The sequence below is a fragment of the Monodon monoceros genome, unplaced genomic scaffold, assembly GCF_005190385.1.
Source record: "Monodon monoceros isolate NGI ecotype Baffin Bay Population unplaced genomic scaffold, NGI_Narwhal_1 Super_Scaffold_18, whole genome shotgun sequence".
Taxonomy (NCBI): domain Eukaryota; kingdom Metazoa; phylum Chordata; class Mammalia; order Artiodactyla; family Monodontidae; genus Monodon; species Monodon monoceros.
In genome coordinates, this window is record NW_021703774.1 from 99,720,678 (window position 1) to 99,743,915 (window position 23,238).

General features: G+C 41.2%; 1 protein-coding gene across 1 annotated transcript in view; it reads left to right on the forward strand.

Moving 5' to 3' along the window:
• Positions 1-18,376: 18,376 nt before the first annotated feature.
• DIPK1A (divergent protein kinase domain 1A) overlaps positions 18,377-23,238 on the forward strand; it is a 122,965-nt gene continuing 118,103 nt past the window's right edge. Inside the window, exon 1 of the mRNA XM_029230644.1 lies at positions 18,377-18,508. Within this exon, the coding sequence (XP_029086477.1) occupies positions 18,455-18,508 (54 nt within the window). The 5' untranslated portion in view covers positions 18,377-18,454. The remainder of the gene's footprint in view (positions 18,509-23,238) is intronic.

Genomic DNA, 23,238 nt, shown 5'->3' on the forward strand with positions numbered 1-23,238 from the left:
TTTGGCCCTTGCGCAGCCTCCAAAGGGTCCAGTTTCACTAAAGAATTAACACTACCTTTGAAGCAATTCACATAAGAAGGAATATAAATGCCTGGTAAACATATAAAACAATGCACAATATCACTTCTAATTAGGGAAATTATTATTAAAGCAAAAGGAGGATACTTTTTTGTTTGCTTAGAAGACTGACAAAGTTTCAAAAACTGGATAATATTCAATTCCTCTTAATGAGGAAAGAGACATTTTAATATACTATTATGAGAATGTAAATTGGTACCACATTTGTGGAAAAAAATTTCCAATACTGTTCACAATTTAAAATGAATGTATCTTTTGACCAGCAATTTACTTTCAGGAAACTTCACTCCAGAAAACCACACATAAGGATATTCATCAGAGCATTATTTAAACAAAGGAAAGTTGGAGACAAAGTAAAACATTTATTAATAAAAACAGTTTCAATAAATTATGGTATATTCATATGATGGTACTTTTTTTTTTTTGGCTGCGTTGGGTCTTTGTTGCTGTGTGCGGGCTTTCTCTAGTTGCAGTAAGCAGGGGCTACTCTTCTTTGCAGTGCATGGGCTTCTCATTGTGGTGGCTTCTCTTGTTGCGAAGCATGGGCTGTAGGCGCACAGGCTTCAGTAGTTGTGGCACAAGGGCTCAGTAGTTGTGGCTCACAGGCTGTAGAGTGCAGGTTCAGTCGTTGCGGCACATGGGCTTAGTTGCTCCGCGGCATGTGGGATCTTCCCAGACCAGGGCTCAAACCCATGTCCCCTGCCTTGGCAGGTGGGTTCTTAACCACTGCGCCACCAGGGAAGCCCTGATGGTACATTTTAAAACAATTTTATAACAAGGTTTTTTATAACTATGGCCCTATGGTATATACATAAAACTATTGTAGAAAGTAGGATGAATTGAGATGTTGGCACGTAGGTGATATAGTTAAATGGAAAGAGCAAATTACACAACAGTATATAAAATATAATCTCATTTATTTTAAAAATAAAGACACAGACCTACTAGAGAATGGACTTGAGGATATGGGGAGGGGGAAGGGTAAGGTGTGACAAAGCGAGAGAGTGGCATGGACATATATACACTACCAAACGTGAAATAGATAGCTAGTGGGAAGCAGCCACATAGCACAGGGAGATCAGCTTGGTGCTTTGTGACCACCTGGAGGGGTGGGATAGGGAGGGTGGGAGGGAGGGAGACACAAGAGATATGGCAACATATGTATATGTATAACTGATTCACTTTGTTATAAAGCAGAAACTAGCACACCATTGTAAAGTAATTATACTCCAATAAAGATGTAAAAAAGAAAAAAATACATGTATAGAGACCCTGTCAAAATTTGGGATTTCTTATCTCTCTAGGACCGTATTTTCATTTTTTTAAAGAATAGCAATGAGATAAAAATCAAAGAATAGCAAGAGAGAGAGAGTTGTAAAATAGGTTTGTTTTGTTTTATTGTGGGAGAGGGGTGTGTGTGTGTGTGTGTGTGTGTGTTGTTTTGCAGTCCGACCAGGCGTTGTCCTGATACCAATCATACTACCCCTGCGCTTCTGCCTGAAGGTGAGCTTGCTCAGTGATCTGAATGGGATTGGCTCTGCTCACTAGGCAATGAGTGTCAACAGCAAGAGGGATGTCCTCTCTCTCTGTCAAACCTTTTCCAAACCAAGCGAGCAAATGTTCCAAAGCAGGAAGATGTTCAGATGCCTTCTACTAATTTCCTCAGAGCATAAATTGTGAGCCCATGGTTATGGCCAACATTGACCCCTTTCTTGAGGCCCTGAGAGACAGATTTCTCCTCAGTCTTTTGTAGAAACACAAAAAGCAAGCAATGCTTTCTGTACTAAGAAGTGTAAAGCAGGGTACTTATGGATGCTCCATAAATTCTCCTTTATTGCAGATGTGAGTCTTATCTTCTTGGAAGGATCACACAGTCTTGGTGTAACTTGCTTAAGAATAATAGACAGTAGTTACAGCCTGTTCATCTCATCTGCTCTCCATGAAAAAAAGAGAATCATAATATATAGTGTTAGGGGTATCGTCACCCCGTCCTTCGGGATTTCCTTAAGGTTGTGCGTAGATAAAGGTCTGGAAGGAGACACAAGAAACCATCCATAGTGGGTACCCAGAGGCAGTGAGAACAGAGAGGATGCGGGTAGGAAGGCTTTCTGTGTGGTGTGACTATTTTACAAGTGCTTATTACTTTGTAATTAAACTCTTTTCTTTCCTGCTAAGAATTCACGCTGTATGCCTGTTGTGTGTGTGATAATGGACGCCCTAAGGGACTTCCCTCGTGGTCCAGGGGTTAAGACTCTGTGGCCAAAAAAAAAAGGACTCCCCAAAAGTATGATCTGAGGAAAAGCGTGGCCCTGCATTTTCCTGTCTACCTCCATGAAAAAGTTGAATCACTCTCCATTTAGGTATGCATAGTTGTTAGTTGCTTTCCTTTCATAAAGGGTACAAATTCTAGGTTGGTTATGCTTAATTATACCATAGGACTTCTACACCTCAGGCTCTTATCAGAAAATCCAACCTTGAATTTTCTGGTGTTGAATTATTAACAAAAGTTTAGTTGTAAAAATCATGCTCAGGGAGAACAGCCCGATGGGAATGGACCCATTCTCTAGCCATTCTAAATTTTGTTAGGCCTGGGGACAGATCCCTGGAGAGATTTCTTGGGCCACATTGTCCCAACACCCCTCTCCCTCATGACATGGCCCTTTTCTGACCAACATTTGGCATTTTGCCTTGAGTCTACACTGAGAGGTATTTTAAGAAACAGTCAAATTATAGTCACCATGGTATAATACTGTAGAACTGTTATTAAGAACATTTTCTGGACATCACAACAATATAGGAAAAGCAACATTTTTTCCTGAGCATCTTGTCCTCTTTTATCTTATGGATACTGTGAATCTTGTAGTAGCTTTGCTTTCCCTTGGGCATTAGGAAACTCTGAGCCAAATTTGTGTTTTTCTCTATATCTATGTAGAAGTTCACGGATGAATTTTTAGTGCCTGGGTATTCTATTCCATTCTATTCTATTCTATTCTATTCTACTCTATTCTATTTTCAACCCTAGGTGTTATATTTTTCTACCTTTTTACTTTCCCTTTGCTCCCTTTTCTCATTTATATTAGTAGATTTTTATTGTTATATTTTATGTATTTCTATAAATGACTCCAAATTCTTTTTTTAAAAAAAAAAAATAGGGCTTCCCTGGTGGCGCAGTGGTTGAGAGTCTGCCTGCCGATGCAGGGGACACGGGTTCGTGCCCCAGTCCGCGAAGATTCCAGATGCCACGGAGTGGCTGGGCCCATGAGCCATGGCCGCTGAGCCTGCGCGTCCAGAGCCTGTGCTCCGCAATGGGAGAGGTCACAACAGTGAGGGGCCCGTGTACCGCAAAAAAATAAATAAATAAAATAAATAAATAAAGTGTACTAAGGGATTCACTTTACCTTTGGAGCATATAATTTGCTAAATCTCACATGATTGCCAAAGTCTTGTGCAATGATTCTGATTATACCATATTAATACCAGTGTCCTCAATATTAACATCAAACCCTATTATCACAACTCTAGAGTGACCATGAGAGTCACAGAACCTTATAAAGTCAATACTGTCTACAGCAAGCTATTGTGTTTTGGGTTAGTGAAAAATGTCATAAAACTTGAACTCTAGACCCAGTTAGTTTGTTCATTCATTTAAATATTTATCACTATTTTACTATGTACTGGGCACACAGGTTCTGTGGATACAATGGTAAACAAAAAACAAACATGGCATGTGCCCTCATAGAGTTTATAATCTAGAAGTGAAGACAGGCACTAATCAAATAATCTCACAAATGTAATTACAGGCCATAAGTAGGCTTTGGGAGCATATGATGTGGAATCAGAACTTGTCTTGGGAGTCAGGGAAGACTTCCTCTGCAGATCCTAGATCTGCAGGATATCTAGAAGTTTGGGGAGAGGATAGGAAGAAGTAAGAAGCATTTTGGGAAGGAGGAAAAGTGTGTGCAAAAGCCATGTGGCAGGAGGGAGCACAGTACAATGGGGGAACTGAAAGAGGAGCTGTGGTGAAATGCAGACATCTGAGGGACATTGGTGCTAGCTGAGGCTATGCCACCAGACAGGTGGAATGCCACTGAAGCATTTTAAATAATGACTATCTGTGAGCTATAGTAAATGATCCAACCTTTCTAACCCTGTTTTCTCGGGCGTAAAACTGATCCTTAAGTGCATGGTAAATGCTGAGCTACCAATCCAGCTACTGGTATTGGGGATTTAAGCTAAACGTTCTCTAGGGACCAGCACACTGGAAATTTCCATCTACTCAAGAGGAAAGCCATCTATAGAAAAAGAGCCCTTGGGGAGTTGTGTTGTTGTTGTTTTTTTTAATGAAATTATTCACTGTGAAAGAATAGTCTCAAATGTAAATAGGTCTGGATGGATAACCTACAGGGATCAGTGTCTGCCCCATCCCCTTCAGGTACAAAGGCTTTAACTTAATGCTATGTTAATCTCCACAGAAAACTTGCAATACGCAAAACACTTTCAGATATATTATTTTGTTTAATTCACAAAGTCTGTGACTTAAGTATCATTTTTTTATCTTTCAGTGATGATAAAACTAGGCACCAGAGAAATAATTTACCCAAGTTCATATGGCTAGAAAATAATAGAGCTGGGATTCAAACTCAGGTAGTCTGGTCCAAATCCATATAAACAACAGTCATCACAGGGGTCTCTACAAGAATGAAGGTGGCTGGAATTCCCTGTCAGACCTTGTAGTGACTGTGAAGATGAGGGGGAAAGGGAAAACTGGATCCATCAGTCCTCATTCCGTGAACCCAATGTAAAAGCAACTTATCTTCTAAGGAAATGCCCTCAACTTCTCCTATCAACCTAGTCAGGTAAGGCAGGAGCAGAGAGTCATTTATCAATGTATAGTAGACCTTGGTATCTGCCAGAGATTAGTTCCAGAACCCCCGAGGATACCAACATTCACAGATGCTCATGTCCCTAATATGAAATGGTGTAGTATTTGCATATAACCTACACACAACCTCCCATATACTTTAAATCATCTCTAGATTACTTAAAATACATAATACAATGCAAGTGCTATGTAAATAGTTGTCTGCACAGTATAATTTCAAGGTTTGCTTTTTGGAACTTTCTGAAATTTTTTTCAAATAATTTTGGTCTGCTGTTGGTTCAATCTTTGGATGTGGAAACCACGGGTATGGAGGGCCAGCTGTATGTAACTACATGAGATGGTCCCCAGCCTAAAAGAAGGAAGTGAAACCGATAAACCCTCTGCCTACAGAGATAAAAGATTCTGTTTCCCCAGATGGCCTCGACAGGGTGTGGGTTCTGTGAGACTTATGCTTTATAAAGAGAAGGGAAATGTCACCAGACTCATATCTGTAGAACTTTATTAGCGTTCTGTAAAGAGGGAGAAAATAACATGGTACTAGCTGTTAATACTGTTTTAATAAGAAAACAACTTTCGGAACAAAATCAGACCCACACTGGGATAGAATAGGATGTCCTAGACACAACAAGTACTGACTTGGTGTGGGATTATTAAGAAGCAAGCTCTCCAGTCACGCTGAGTCTATGGGCAGGATCTATTTTCAGTTTTCAACTTGTCCTGAGACCTTGTAAGCCTCTTGCCAAGTTGAATTAGAGCAGCATCTGTGGAAACCGATTAAGAATGTCACATTACCTAGGAAGAGAGCAACAGAGTGCTGTAAACTCTTATCTGGATTAAAGTATCCAAAAGTGAAAAGAAAAAAAAGGCTAGCTAGTCGTTGAGTCAAATCTTTTGTTAACAAGGAAAAGGAAAGACCTCCCCTGGATGGACCAACTCTGTATTCCCCGGGCAACTAGGTGTCCATTTTTCTACTTCTCCTGACAGTCCCAAGCTGGACACGTTTGGCCTGAGAATCAGGTTTTCTTTGTAGACTTCTTTGCCTGGGTGCTTGACTTCTGCTGTCCAGACCTCTTGCAGAGGCAGTGTTCTTACCTCTTTTTTGTTCACTGGGTTCCTGTCTGCCTGGCTTTGGGTATTCCTGGTCTCCTAAAGCATTCTTTTGGGATGTCTGGTCAACTTGGTTGCTGTCTACTTGCCTGGTTTCTGGCACACTCTGAATTTTGCCTACCTCTGGCTTCTGGATCACTGATTTTTTTTTTTTTTGGTTCTTGTGTATTTCTAAACTGTTTTTTCATGCTTCCTGGCCCACTGCCTAGCAGACATCCACTTCTAACCTTCCTTACCTGTTTGATTTTTTTTTTACCTGTCTTTGCAAAGTGCTATCGTTATTCACAACCCCACAACTAATATTTTTAGAGCCTGAGATGGAGCAATCACAAGGAAATACCTTTCTGGAAAGAGGAAATGCAAGATTAGAGTGGAAGGTTGTTTAGCCTTCTTTAGATCTGAATCTCAAAAGGCAATAATAAAGAGTATAAAGTTAAAAAAATCTGAATTCTAAGAGAAAGCCATTTATTGTTGGTAATACTTATAATAGAACAATAATTATCTAAGAATAATTTAAAGAACCAGACAGAGCATTGATTCTTAATAATATTCTATTTTTCATATCAAGAAAATTTTGTTCCTTTGAACTATATGCTTTTAGCTTACTATGAAATTTTGAATATACAAATTTCTTTTAAATGGGTACAATTGAATCGTGCTATTTTCATAGGGATACACTGGCTCCTTTTGAAAGCTTTACTTTTAGATTTTAGGAATTTATGAGAGTTAATTTTTTTTTTTTTTTTTTTGCGGCACTTGGGCCTCTCACTGTTGTGGCCTCTCCCGTTGCGGAGCACAGGCTCCGGATGCGCAGGCTCAGCGGCCATGGCTCACGGGCCCAGCCGCTCCGCGGCATGTAGGATCTTCCCAGACCGGGGCACGAACCCGTGTCCCCTGCATCGGCAAGCGGACTCTCAACCATTGTGCCACCAGGGAAGCCCTATGAGAGTTAATTTTTAAGGTACATATATAGAAAGCTATTCCTTACCAACAGTGTATTTTTCTTATGAATATATTTTTCTTGTCCCTTCAAAATTTATAAATGATGTGACTCTAGAATTGTACGATTGTAGTTTTCCTTGGAATCAGAAAAACAAATCCAGTTATTTTTGTATTTTCCAGAGTAGTATAACCTTTATTTTATTTTAAAGTGAATAGAGCAAAACAGCAGAAATGTGTAGGGAATCAGACAGCCTGTGATAAAATTCCAGGTGTGCAGCCTCACAGTATGACCTGGGGGAAATTACTCAATGTCTCTTCACCTGAGAAAGATTTTTAACGAACTCCACCTCCACAGTCTGTGACCTGGGGTCAAGTCATCCTTGCCACTGGTTTAATCTAGATAAGATTCTAAACTTTACCTCTCTCCATGTGTCCCTATTCTAATAGTTAGACCTTTGCCTTGACCCCTATTCCAGAATTTGTGTTCCAGTTGCCTGTCCAGCACAGTTGATCACCTCTAGGTCTAGAAACCTGCCCTTCACACAGATGACAATTTTTAGACAGATCTTCCAGTTACCACTTCCAACCTGCTAGTCTGAATCCCAGAATACTATCTCCCTCTGAACTGCCTGATTTTCTGTCAACTTGACTCAGTGATCAACTGCTGCCTTGGACCTCTCATTGACAACTGCTTAGTGAACTATGGCCTGATGCCTAGAAATATTTTGAACACTTGCTGGCATGTCAGTATTCCCAAGTTCTAATCCTATCCCAGTGGATATGTTCAAGACTGGTTCTCTTCCCCTCTCTGGTATTAGAGGGCCATACCCAGCCTACTTCCAAGATGCCAGATGTGTGATTCTGTATTGTATGATCCTACAGCACTAAGAAATTGTTAAATTGTGTTCATTATAATCTGTTTAATAAGATAGGGACTTGGGTGATATAGTTCAAAATGATCTCTATTAATGTAACAATGGTCTAAAGTTTTATAAGAGTTGGTACCTAAGGGACGAGTTTTGTTTTCTAAGAAAATTAATTTGTGTGGAAAAGCTCATTCCCCTAAAACTCAAAAATGGGTTTTTACCTAAAGCTTTTTGGGAAAGTTTCTTGAAGATGCTGACTCTCCACGAAGTTGTTCAATAATAAATTTCAAGAATGGTTATAAACAAACCTACTTATTCAGTATACCTTTGAACTTAAAAAAACACAAAACTCCTTTTATTGTTTCTTTTCATCAAAAAAAAGTAATCTTACATGGTCTTCCAGCATTTTATTTTATTATTTTATTGGCTGCACTGTGTGGCTTTCAGGGATCTGACCAGGGATTGAACCTGCAATGAAAATGCCAAGTCCTAATCACTGGACCTCCAGGGAATTCCTGGCAACATGGCATTTTAGACATCTCTGTGTGTAGTGCTTACTCTGTGCTAGGTATTATGCTAAGAGCTTTATAACATATAACCTCATTTAATCCTCACACAAGTTTATTAACCTATTACTAAAGATGAAACTGAAGCATAGAGATTTTAAGTAACTTGCCTGAGGTGACACAGCTAGAAAGTGGCAGGACCAGACAGTTTATCTGTCTCTAGATAGCTCCTAATCATTACATGGAAATAAGAAACACTGAGAAAAAGAGAAAAAAGAAAGGGGGTAAAAAAACCTCAGGAAAAGATAAGGAGTATGTGCAACATGAAGTTTGGAATCCTTATGACATTTTCTGGATTGTTTGGTTATAACTGGATTTTACTTGGGGTAATCAGCAAGGAAACAGATGGGTCCTCTAAGAGCTCTGCTATCATCTGAGTGAATCGGCTGTTTCCTGGATTAGGGTGGTTATTCTTGTGTTCAAGAGAATTGGGAAATATTTAGGACTGGTCTTCAGAAGGAAAGAAACACTACAAATCACCCAATGAACTGTGTTCTGGCAGTGCTACCAGGTCATATCTTGCTGCATTATGTCTCTATGCAATTTTCCCCTTTAGAGAGCATGGCATATCCCATAAACCAAATTAAGAGGGTAGTCAAACCATATTGTGGAATGCTGTTTGAATACTATGACATTAACAGTTTGTCTGTATGAAACCCTGAGACTACTGTCAGAGGCTGAAAATATTCTCAGTCTCAGGACAAGTTCATATCCTGCTGAAGACCATAATTCACCCTAATAAGGTAATCCCTTCAATAACTCCCATGTGACAGGTTTTATATAATCATTTTTGACACACTTGCTACAGTCATTGTGAGTTCTCAATACAGGTCTTTTATTGCAACCTTTTCATTAGGGGGGATTTCAATTTCCAGAATTTTAGTATTATGTGTCAAGTAAGACAAAATCCTAGCACCAAATTATTATAGGCTATTCTTTTTTTTTTTAAGTCCATTCTACTCTCATCCTCCACTCATATCTGTTTCCTCTGCACTTTTTTAAAAATTAATTAATTAATTAATTAATTTTTGGCTGCGTTGGGTCTTCGTTGCTGCGTGCGGGCTTTCTCTAGTTGCGGCAAGTGGGGGCTACTCTTCCTTGCGGTGCGCAGGCTTCTCATTGCAGTGTCTTCTCTTGTTGCGGAGCACAGGCTCTAGGTGAGTGGGCTTCAGTGTTTGTGGCACCTGAGCTCAGTAGTTGTGGCTCACGGGCTCTAGAGCGCAGGCTCAGCGGCCATGGCTCATGGGCCTCAGGTGCTCCGCGGCATGTGGGATCTTCCCAGACCAGGGCTCGAACCCGTGTCCCCTGCATTGGCAGGCAGATTCTTAACCGGTGAGCCACCAGGGAAGCCCCTATAGGCTATTCTTTTTCCTGAGGAACTATTCCCCCAAAATGTCTCAGTGAATGTACAGATAAGAATAAGGAATGGAATAAATGATTCTGTTTCAGATTCTGAATGTTGCTTTCAAGTTAAAAACTTCTTTAAAATCTATTCTATTCTTATACCTTATATTCTCCTGGCAGCTTCATTTATTCATTCTTTCAACAAATATTTATGAATTACCTTCTATATGCCAGGTACTGTGCTAGGTATTAGAGACATAACAATGACCTAGAATTCTAATTATTCCCTTTTTTCTTTTCTGAAGCATTCCATATAAAAACCAGATACACAAAATACTTGCTCTACTTCATCTTAAGTTTCTGTGTTCCAAAGCTTCCCTGGCACTGCAGTGATTAAGAATCCACCTGCCAATGCAGGGGACACGGGTTTGAGCCCTGGTCTGAGAGGATTCCACATGCCGTGGAGCAACTAAGCCCATGAGCTACAACTACTGAGCCTGTGAGCCACAACTACTGAAGCCTGCATGCCCTAGAGCCCGTGCTCTGCAACAAGAGAAGGCACCGCAATGAGAAGCCCGCGCACCGCAAGGAGTAGCTCCCGCTCACCGCCACTAGAGAAACCCTGTGTGCAGCAACAAAGACCCAACGCAGCCAAAAATAAATTAAAAAAAAAAAAGTTTCTGTGTTCCTTACTCTTAACATCATTTCATAACATTTTGGACATAAAAGGTTCATAATACTTGGTGGTGGTGGTAGTGGAAAATGAGAGAACCATTGTATTTTTTTATTCCAATATCCAATTTGCCTTTTCATAGAAGATAAAACAGAGCCCTGTCTCTCATTTTCGTCTATGTTCTCATGTCTAAAACACAACAGACTTCATTTTTCCTGGAGTACAAACTCAGTCTCCACCTTGCCTAACCTCTACCATAAGCCATCTAGTGGATACAGGCTAAACAGTTTGAGCAAGTAATTCATTTGTCTATTCTTTTCCCTAGGGAAGTTCCGGTGAAACATGGGTTCTTTTTTAATTGCATTATTAATCCAGAGCCTAATGTCCTCTTATACTCTTCACTAGTTCCTTTCTTGTTTCCCATTTTGAAGCTTCAAAGATGCTCCTGATTGGGTCTACTTTCCCAAATCACTCTGTGGTTAACTCAGAGGTCATAAAGTCAATTGCCTACAGGGACCAGACTGGAAAAATAAATAAGTTCTGGGGGCTGGGGCAGGAAAATTGAAGAGTGAGGGGGACCATGGCAAACTGCAGCACCTGGGCCCCCTCAAGGAGGAGGATGTGGTACTCAGTGCCAGCTCATTGTTGCTGAGTGAATGAAAGCCTTGGTTAGCTGATGATCTGATTTTCAAAAGAGTCAAAAATTTGGAGCTTTATGTAAAATGTCCTGATCTGTAAATGTTGGACCAGTCAAACAAAATGCGTCTGCCCAGGGCTGCCATTTGCAACCTCTGCTCTCATTGGAGTTGAATGCAAAGAACTAAAAGCATCTAGCTTTCCGAAATGTCCTTGAAGAATGTAAGTTGAGTTCTGAGATCCAACCCCACTATCCAGAGAAAAGGGAAAGAAAGACTTCTTATTAGAAGTGTGATTTGATATTGGTCTAATCGGTATATTTTCAGTATTACTAAAGTAGAGGGACTTTCCTGGTGGTCCAGTGGTTGAGACTCCGCACTCCCAGTGCAGGGGGCCTGGGTTCAATCCCTGGTCAGGGAACTAGATCCCGCATGCCACAACTAAAAGTCCCGCATGCCAGAACTTAAAAAAACCTGGCACAGCCAAATAAATAAATAAATAGTAGATTGTCATTCTGCAGTTAAAAATATATATATAATAAAGTAATCCATCTTTTATGTAATAAAAGGGGGATGAAATATATATTCAATTTTTAAAATACATTCAATTTTGCTTCTATTTATAAAGGAACACTGGCACTGGAAGAATACAATAAAAATTAATAAAAGTGATTATCTATGTGGGTAGGGACAAGGTAGAAAGGCAAGAGTGTGGGAATAAGACTTCTCAATGTATGTTTTTGTTTAGGTTTTATTTTTGAACTAGGTGAAAGTATTACATGTTCAAAAATTAAAATAAATTTTAAAATGAAAGTAAAAGGCATTAAAATGTCTTTTTTATTGCAGAGAAATGTGGTCGGTTGAAAAATAGATTAGAATGCATAAAGTATATAATAGGAAAAAATGCTATAAGGGAAGTGGAATTATTAAAGTTTAAGAGGAAGAAAAGGGAACAATTCTTACATTTCTGATAGCTAAAGAAACAATGTTTCATTTTCTCTTCAAGTGGGTGATACTCTTTCAATTATATTAAATCAAGATGGTATTTATATTCAACTGGACATACTTAAGAATTGTGTAACTAATTTATTTTTAAATGCCAATATTTAGAACATAATGCTGGAAATAACTTCCTTTACAATTGTTCAATTTTATGAGAAAAAATTCGTATGCTGACATAAAAATGAGGAAGATATGCATGTATTTTTCAAAATTCTTTTGGGAATATGTAAACGAAAAAGTCCAAAGACCATTGATCTTGATTTTTCCTATATTTGAAATTACTGGAGCTGCTCCTTTGTAAGACCAAAGTTATGTTATACATGAGGACTGAGAGGCCACAAATTAGCACCTCTGAACACAACCATATGGAGCAGCTACACAACAATTAGTTTTGGATTAGCTAGCTTTTATTTAGAAAAACAAACTTTTAAGTTCCATAAGAATGGCCGCTAGGTAAACAGGTAAATTTAAATGTTTGTAAGGTAGGTCCAGCATAGGACATCAAGAATTCATAGGGCCACTGTAATGAGTGTGGGAAGGAGAGCAAGGTCAAGAGGTAGAAGGTTTCTTATCCAAGTTTGCTACAGGTCAACCTGCTTGGACCCATCTTGGGACTCACATAGATGGATTTAAAGCCAAAAGTGCAAGTCCAGTGGTATGAGAGCTCATCAAACCCACCTACAAGGTTCCCAGGATGGACCCTGGGGTAGCTGCTGTTCTACATGGGATGACAAGATAAACTACCCAAGTGAGAAATGAAAATGATCTAAACTAATTTTCCCCTTTCAAATAAGAAAATGTTAACTACACTTAATCTTTGTTGACTCTATATGGAAAATGAACAATCATTTCTTTTCATTTGGTTGAAACTTTGTCCTTGTTATCGGTGTTTATATCCTTTACCATAAGAAGTTCCAGACTCTCGGGTCACTCTTTGTCTCCCACCCCCTAACTCACTCAAAGCTCTTCACATCACCTATTTTGAATCCCTTTACCACACTCCCCAATTTCTGAGACTCTTCCACTGTGTCCTCTGGAATTCACAGTCCATCTTCATCAAAAACCTTTGTATCCTCAGTCTCTTCTCTGAATATTTCCTTCACCTTCCTGTTCTAAAGCAAAGCTGGTTCACCCCTGGTGGATGCTGTTGTCCCTGCAGCCTTCCCAGAGCCCTTGTACCACTGGACTTGGAGGTGGGAGAGGGATCCTCTTTGCTCTTCATTGTTTCTCTCAGGTTATTCTCCCCACCTCCTATCTAATTCTTCCCCCTACCCAGTATTTGTTTTTTTAACTCATGTCCTCTTATGTTATCACTCTCCTCATTGTGGTAGTCCCCTAACTCGCTCATAGATCACTCTGCCTTATTTCTCAAGGATTTTAGCTTTTGACTACTGGCATCCTATCCAGCATCTCCCTTGTCCTAAATCTTGTTGTTTTTAATATATACATAGATAATCCTCATGATACTCTCTCTTTGACTCTCTTCTAGTGACACTGTATTCCACACTCCTCAGCCATTCACTGCCATTTTCAGATTCCACCCTAGACTTCATCACTTCTTCATAATCTTAATTTCATGCATCCCATTCTAACTACCACATTGTTGTGGTCACTCTGCAGAAGTGAGAAAGATTCCTCTACTTAAATTTTGTTTTGGATGTCAAGATTGATGATGCTACACATGTACCAACTTTTTCAGAGTATGAAAAAGTTTGCTGCATACATAAAGAAGCTTTCTGGGGAGAGCAGGGCAGGCTCCAAACTGATCTGAATATGGCTTGAGGGAGCAGAGAAAGGAGACTTTCTTAGGGTTTATGGTGGTTGGGAGTGGATGGGGCCAGGGTGAATGGTCCTTCACATGGACTGGGTCTTGCATAGTTTGAACTTCCCACTGACACCAAAGGAGCAAGCACCTGGGCTTTCTTATCAGTTTTCCCAGATGTCGGGCACAGAGAAAAGAGAAGTGGTGGGGCTTGATAGCTGTCATTGAGTATCAAAAATGGAGCTAGACCCTTCATGTTATACCTATCTTTTCAGATCATTCCCCCTTGTTCTCTGACTCCTACAGTCCCTCAACCCCACAAGGACTGGCAATTCACTGATCTTACCACCTTTTTCTGTCCTTAATCTCTCCGTATCTACTCTTCCCTCATTTTAAACTCCACAGTGAATCATAATCACTCCCTTACTTACATCCTTGACTTCCTTGGTCCTCTCTCCTTGCTCTTATTTCCTTGGTAAAACCTGATTACATAGAATTCTAAGCCGACTCTGAGCCTGCATCCTGGCAGTCAATTATTGCTGGAGGAAAAAAAGCACAAGCACACTGACTTATCCCACTTAAATTTATGACCATGAACTCAAGTGGGCCCTTAATGACATTCAGCAAGCATATGATATTTTTTTCCTAGTCTATTCACCTTTCCATTCTCCTGGATGACTATTCCACACCTTCGCTTCTCTCTTCACCTTCCCTTGCTCTTCTGAATCTCCTCCCCGCTGATGACCTGACTTCCTATGTCTCTGAGAAAACTGAAACAGTCAGAAGAGAACTTCCACAGATTCCCACCGCCACTTCTACCACCTGCCTGCCAGTTTCCATAGATGAACAGACTGTGCTCCTGTCTATAGATAATCCTTTCATTTGTGTGCTAGATTCTAAACTCTTTCCTTCTCAAGGACACTGCTCCAGCAATTCTCTCTTCTTGCCCCTTCGTAAAATTTTCCTTATCTTCTAGATCATTCTCATCAAAAACAAATATTTCTCCCAATTTTTTTGCCAACCCACTTTTGGCTCCACTTCCACCACCAGTTACTGTGGTAGTGGGCTCCCCATCACCATTTTGGGGCTCCCCTTTGCAGGAAAACTTCTCAAAAGAATTGCCTATAATATTAGCTATCTCCAATTCCTCTCCTCCCATTTTTTTCTTAAACCCATTCCAATCGTTTTTCCCCTTTTGCTCCACTGAAATATTACCAGTGGCTCCATGGCACCAAATCCAATAGTCAATTCTCAGTCCTCACTCACATACTGAGCACTCACACCTTCTTGATAACATTATATTCACTTGGCTTCCAGGCACCTCACTCTTGGCTCACCTACTTCACTGGCTGTTCCTTCTCAGCCTCCTTTGCTGGCTCATCCACTCTCCTGCCTTGAAGTTGCAAGGTTTCCTCCTTGCTTCTCTTCTATTTATACTCACTCCCTTGGTGATCTTGTCTAGTTTTGTGGCTTTAAATATCATTTAAATTCTGACACCTCTCTACTTTTTGACAAATATAAGTTTCTGATGACTTTTAGATCATACTACTGAACTGGCAAAAACGCCTATATATCTGGGCTCCTCCCTTACCTCTTTGGTACAGTTCCTCAGAGCTATCTGTCTCCTGGGCTGCAGTCCTCAGTAACGGGACCGAATAAAACATAACTCTCATCTTTAAAAAAAATGCGGCTAACTCTCATATATCCCTAGCTTGGACCACCCTTCTTAACCCTGGACTCATATGTACAACTGCTTACTCAAGGTCTCCACTCGAATTTCTAATAGATATCTCAAATGTAACAAAGTCCAAAACTGAATTCCTGATCTTTCTCCCCAAAGCAACTCTACCTTTAGTCTTCCTCATCTCCATTGGTTTGTTTTCTTTTTTACATATCACCTATCAGCTTTATTATCCTATTTGATTTTCTTGTTTATTACATTTATTACTTGTTATTTATTACTTATACTTATGTAATATCCACAAGCCCTGGGGTTTTTGTATTTTGCTCAAGTATATAACCAATCAACTAGAACAATGTCTGGGTGCTCAATTAATATTTATTTATTGAATGAATGAAAGAACGAATTAAACCAATACTTATCATACTTAGAAATTACCTTAGTCTCTTAACCCAAACTGAAAATCAATGAAAAACGGGTTTATTTGCCAGCAATAAAATACCACACAGGGTTTTTTAAAATTTAATTTAATTTTTATTTTTTATACAGCAGGTTCTTATTAGTTACTTATTTTATACACATCAGTGTATACACGTCAATCCCAATCGCCCAATTCATCACACCACCAGCACCCACCCCTGCCGCTTTCCCCCCTTGGTGTCCATACGTTTGTTCTCTACATCTATGTCTCTATATCTGCCTTGCAGACTGGTTCATCTGTACCATTTGTCTAGATTCCACATATATGCACTAATAGACGATATTTGTTTTTCTCTTTCTGACCTACTTCACTCTGTATGAGTCTCTAGGTCCATCCACGTCTCTACAAATGACCCAATTTTGTTCCTTTTTATGGCTGAGTAATATTCCACTGTATATATGTACCACATCGTCTTTAACCATTCATCTGTCGATGGGCATTTAGGCTGCTTCCATGACCTGGCTATTCTAAAGTGCTGCAGTGACCACTGGGGTGCATGTGTCTTTCTGAATTATGGTTTTCTCTGGGTATATGCCCACTAGTGGGATTGCTGGGTCATATGGTAATTCTATTTGTAGTTTTTTAAGGAACCTCCATACTGTTCTCCATAGTGGCTGTATCAATTTACATTCCCACCAACAGTGCAAGAGGGCTCCCTTTTCTCCACACCCTCTCCAGCATTTGTTGTTTGTAGATTTTCTGATGATACCCATTCTAACTGGTGTGAGGTGATACCTCATTGTAGTTTTGATTTGCGTTTCTCTAATAATTAGTGATGCTGAGCAGCTTTTCATGTTCTTCTTGGCCATCTGTATGTCTTCTTTGGAGAAATGTCTATGTAGGTCTTCTGCTCAGTTTTGGATTGGGTTGTTTTTTGAATATTGAGCTGCATGAGCTGTTTATATATTTTGGAGATTAATCCTTTGTCCATTGATTCGTTTGCAAATATTTTCTCCTAATATGAGGGTTGTCTTTTCATCTTCTTTATGGTTTTCTTTGCTGTGCAAAAGCTTTTAAGTTTCATTAAGTCCCATTTATTTTTGTTTTCATTTCTATTACTCTAGGAGGTGGATCAAAAAAATCTTGCTGTGGTTTATGTCAAAGAGTGGTCTTCCTATGTTTTCCTCTGAGTTTTATACGTGGTAATAAAATACCACACAGGTTTTAAACCTGTGTCTGTACTTGGACTGGGGGAGGGGGCGGACAAGAAAGCATCTCTTCATAAACGGAAAGCACTAGAACAAAGCTTAGGTAAAAACCACAGTAATAGTAAGTAAATGTTTGCTTCTGGGGAAACCTTTTGTCAGAGCAACAGGCCCAAATGAGTTCTAAGTGGCCACCTAAACTTTGTTGGCGTCACGTGAAAAGGTGGTATACCGGGTAAAAAGAAGCAAAAACATATCTTCCTCCATTACAAGTTGCTAGGATCAACAGCTGTTTTCCCGCTAGGGTGGCTGTTTTTTCCCTTATTTGGACTTCACTGTCAAAAGAAAGACACCACACCCTGTGTTATGTAGCCTTAACTGAGTAGCTATGCCACGTCCCAGGTCTCCTGTCTTCAGTACTGTATTTAATTCAGTAATATTTTTCTTTTTTCTTTTGACTCAGGGTTCCTGGGTGGGGCCAGGAAAACTCTGAAGCTGTCTGAAAACAATACAGACCTAAAAGGTCAGACTTTCTAAAAAGTACTCAGGAAAAAAGTTGAAGGCCGTTAGAGGACTGTATTTGGCGGGCACGTTGACTTCAGCAGAGGAGAGACCCGTCTGCGTTCGCTCAGGGGATGCGCCCGCCGGCGCCTCCCGCGGCCAAACGGACCACCGTGCTCCAAGGAGAAAAAGCCGGTCCCCCGGGAAGGAGCCCCAAGCTTCCCTTGAATTTCCACGCAACCCGCCCAGACACGTCCGGCCTGAAGGAGCAGAGTCCAAAGGGAGCGTCAGACCCTCCGGGCGGGGTGGGGACGCGCAGCGTTGGGAGCGGGAAGCCCGGAACAGGCACTCAGGTCGGCGACGTCTGAGCGCCGGGATCTCCCGTCCGCGGGGCGCAAGCCCTCACCCGGCTCAACCAGCCCCTCCTGGCGCCGAGCGTGCGACACCCCATCTTCCGCGGCGCCCCACCCCTCCTCCGCACGCCTCCCCTTTAAGCGCGAGGCGCAGTTGGATTTGTGTCGGCCGAGGCGAGGCGCGACTCCCCTTTATGCCGGAGACGGCGGCAGCTCTGACAGCCCCGGCAGCCCGGCGAGCAGAGCAGGAGGCCGGGCCTCAGGCAGCCGCCTGCAGTCACCGCAGCACTGCCGGGGGAAGCGCGGCGCGCGCCGCCGCGGGGGCGGAGGAGTGGGCGGGCCCGGCCGAGCTGGGGGCGGGGGAAGGCGGGGAACCGGGTCGCCAGCGCTCGGGTCCGCCTCTGACTGCGGCGCGGCGGGGCGATGTGTGATTACCATGGCGAGGAGTCTCTGTCCGGGGGCCTGGCTAAGGAAACCCTGTTACCTCCAGGTAGGCCGGCGGCGAGCCCGCCGCGCGCCCTCTCTCTGCGCGGGACTCGCCCGCCTCCCTCCTCCCTCCCTGGGTCCGGCGCCCGCCCGAACCCCGCTGCCCCCTGCCGTCCGGCACCTGGCGGCGCGCCCTCCCCCGCCGCCCGGGCGCCGCAGCCCCAGCCGCTGTCCCGCCGCCCCCCGCATGTCGGCCGCCCCGGGCTCGCCCTCGCGCCCCTCTCATCCCGAGAGCTCCGGGACGTGACCCGGGTGCGACCCTACGCCCCTCGCGTTCGGGGCTCCGCAGTCTGGGCTCGGGACGTGCCGCCGTCTTCTCCCTGGGCCGGTGCTCTCCTCCCCCCTCCGTGGTGGGCCCCTTAGGGCGGCTGTTCTCGACTCTGTCCTGAGTCTTCAGTAGGTGGTAGGAAAGGTGGTGTGTCATTCCTCCATATTTTAGAAAATTATGGTAATTTGTCACGTCAGTGTTTTTCCCAAACCCTGGAGAAGCGGCATGTGCCTCGGGCTGAACCCCTTGGTTCGGTCTCTCCGTCACACCCGTGATTTAAATGGGAGGTAGGGCTCCGAAGCCCAAGCGAGGCGGATGGATGTTTGCGTTTTAAAAGGAAGGGGACAGTGTCTTGGCCGATCTCAGATACCCCAACAATGCAAACGTAATTTTCAGTCATGTCATGTGTACTGTTGGCGTGTTAATTTTTCATGATTTCCCGTTCCACCCTCTGTTCCGCTGCCAGTCTGTCTTCGAACCCTGCTACTGTCTTCATGTACTGTTGGTCACCAGGGGGACCTAGTAGACACCGTGAGTAGCTGAGCGCAAATCCATCACCCCAGTGGAAAAACAACTACAAATCAATGCCTCGCGTGGGTCTGCAGTGTTGTCTGCATTCAGAGGACAGTATTCCTTTACCGCTTACCTTAAAAGGCTTAAAGATATTGATAGATTATTTTAGGATGGGAATTCATGCTCAGCTGGTGCTTTTATCAATTATTTTAAAAGTTGAGAAGAAAGCGTCATGGGGCAAGTAAATCTTACATTTTTGTTTGGAAATAGCATGTGTGAATCATTACTCTGCAATGAGTGATGTACTGCAAGTTGGAAGCATGATTGACAGCCCATGATATGAAGAGTACAGGAGTAAAACGGAACGTTCTGAGTCTTTGTAGCAGCTCCACCGGTAGTAACTGTGCCTTGAGTAACAGTAGAGCAACCCAGTCTAGAATTCAACCCAGGCCAGATACCTCTTTGTAACCCTTTATGTAAGAGAAAAAAAAAAAATCTTTCCAGACTCTGTACTCAAAATAAGTTTATTGAGATATTTTAAATGTTTTTTCTTAACTAAAACTATTTATTTATTTATTTATTCGATTTCGTGGCAGACTTTTAGACTGTGACTCATTTGGTTCTCACTGTTCTCCACAGGTGTGGTTGTGACTTTTTTGGCACCATAGTACAAGAGCTTTCAGATTGGCTGAGTTAAGATTAGTTTTACAAATAGTTATGCTTCTGTTAATGGGAAACATTTGGTGTTTCTGCCTTCCTGAATGTGTGCATCATTATCTATTACCAAATTAAGGTAAATGCAGGTTTTAAGTATTTCAAAAGAACTTGGGGGCATAGTGGTATTTTAGTAGGCTATTTCTATATAAAATAATGATTAAGTAGAAATCTTTATTGATTATAGTATTATATTTGAGATAAATAAATTTAAAACTTGGGAACCGGGTACGCTGGTGTTTTAAACATTGTCTTGGTATTAGTATTTATTCTCTTTATGAATTTCTTTATGAATTTTCTTGTTAGTTGTCCCTCACCATACTGTTTCAATTTAACCAGCTTTAAAAAAAAGGCCTTCAGGTTACTCGTGTCATGCCTTCTGTTCTCTATTGCCTAAATGCCTCACCTTATGTTTTTAATACTTCCTCTACCATTAGGTGCTTCAACCTTGAAATTGTTTTAGGTGAAGCTAAAATAAAATATTTTAATCTAAGACTGTTATACAGCTAGCTATTCAGTTTCTCAGCCACTGAAAGTTGAATTAACATATATAGTACTCTTATTTTTATATTTTTATTGTTTTCTTTTTCTTGAGAATAAAATCATGTTCCTTTGGGAACAGCATGAGGCTTGAGGCATTAGGACAGAGCTGAGTTTTGTTCATTTGTACATCTGGTTCATTATGCCCTTGAAAAAATTTCACAACTTTTCAGCTCTATAGTTTCCACATCATGAAGTGGAGAGTGTAGTTCTTAGCTGAGTAATCACATGAACGTAGTGAGGATTATCTAGAGGAAGTTAAATCTATTTTGTGACACCTTTACTACATTTTTTAACAGAAAAGCATATGAACTTAAATGGTAAATACATATAGGTAAATATGTTAAATTCCTTCAACCAAAGGTCCCTGACTTTCTACCATCCCCCTTTTTATTTATTGAGTATTTATTTATCTGGGGGCATGATATGACTTAATTTTATTGACTCCATTATTTACTTAATAAATATTTGTTGGATGCCTCTCACATGCCAGGAACTGTGAGGTGGTAGAGATTCTAAAGGAGCTAAACAGAACACCTTTGTGGTTCTCATGCAGCTTAAAGTCTAGTCAGGGAGACAAACATTAATAAAATAATCTTAGAAATATATAGTGACATGAGGTATCACCTCACACCGGTCAGAATGGCCATCATCAAAAAATGCACAAACAATAAATGCTGGAGGGGGTGTGGAGAAAAGGGAACCCACTTTCAGTGTTTGTGGGAATGTAAATTGATACAGTCACTATGGAGAACAGTATGAAAGTTCCTTAAAAAACTAATTATAGAACTACCATATGACCCAGAAATTCCACTACTGGGCATATACCCAGAGAAAACCATAATTCAAAAAGACACATGCACCCCAATGTTCATAGCAGCACTATTTACAATAGCCAGGACATGGAAACAACCTAAATGCCCATCAACAGAGGAGTGGATAAAGAAGATGTGGTACATAGATACACTGGAGTATTACTCAGCCATAAAAAGGAACGAAATTGGGTCATTTGTAGAGATGTGGCTGGGCCTAGAGAGTGTCATACAAAGTGAAGTAAGCCAGAAAGAGAAAAATATCGTATTTTAACACATATACGTGGAATCTAGAAAAATGGTATAGATGACCTTATTTGCAAAGCAGAAATAGAGACACAGATGTAGAGAACAAATGTCTGGATACCAAGGGGGAAAGGGGGGTGGTGGGAGGAATTGGGAGACAGGGATGACATATATACACCACTGATACTATGTATAAAATAGACAACTGAGTGGAACATACTGTATAGCACAGGGAACTCTACTTAACGCACTGTGGTGTCCTAAATGGGAGGGAAATCCAAAAGGGAGGGGATATATGTATATGTATGGCTGGTTCATTTTGCTGTGCAGTAGAAGCTAACACAACATTGTAAAGCAACTAGACTCCAATAAAAATTAATTTAGGGCTTCCCTGTTGGCGCAGTGGTTAAGAATCTGCCTGCCAATGCTGGGGACACGGGTTTGAGCCCTGGTCCAGGAAGATCCCACATGCTGCGGAGCAACTAAGCCCGTGCGCCACAACTACTGAGCCAGCGCTCTAGAGCCCGCAAACCACAACTAGTGAGCCCGTGTGCCAAACTACTGAAGCCCGCACGCCTAGAGCCCGTGCTCCACACAAGAGAAGCCACCGCAATGAGAAGCCTGCGCACCTCAACAAAGAGTAGCCCCCACTCACTGCAACTAGAGAAAGCCCACGTGCAGCAACGAAGATCCAACACAGCCAAAAATAAATAAATAAAATAAATAAATTTAAAAAAATTAACTTAAAAAAAGAAATATATAGTGACAACAGTAAGTGTTACGAAGGAAAAGTGAAGGAACGAAAGACTGCCTGAGAGGAACAGAACAGTTTCTCTCTTTTAAAAAGTATTTTACTATGGAAATTTTTATATATACATAAAGCAGAAAAGAATAATGAACTCTCATGTACCTTATCACTTACCCTCAACAATTATCAGTATTTTGTTTCATCTCCCCTCCCCCATGTCCTCTTTCCAACTAAAGTATTTTGAAGCAAATTTCAGGTATCACATCATTTCGTCCAAATACCTCAGTATGAATTTCTAACAGATAAGGATACCTTTAGACATAATACCATTATCACGCCTAACAAAATTAATAACAGTTCCTTATTTTCTCTCACTGTCCTCCTAGATATGCATTACCCTGAGAGGACTGACTAAATTCAATTTGCCATGGGGTGGGTTTACTATGATTTGAGAGGGTCTCTTGGTAAAAACAAAACAAAAACCTCTCCGCTTACCAGCTTGTTCCTACCGGAAGTTCTTTCCAGGGAAACTAATTCTCATTTCAGGTTTTGGGAGAATGTCTTAGAAAATGTCTGGTTTAATTAACATTTTCATGTAAATGTAATATTTTAATTTAAAGTGAGGCAGTAATTAGTCAACAGATATAAAAGGTCTTGTTTTCTTTGGAACTAGGAGGAGGGGTGAAGAGTATTGAATGTCAAAGATAGGGGGAAGAGATGAAGGGCCCAGCAAGAAGAGAGGGAAGTTGCAGACACCAGCTTTGTATACTTGCCGTTTTGCTGTTCATCTTCAAGTGGGTGGAGTCAAAAAGTAGTTTTGTCCTGAGGTGTTCGGGCCTTAGGGCTTGCAAGTTCCTCTTCCTACTGCAATTTACAGGGAAAAAAATTTAAGC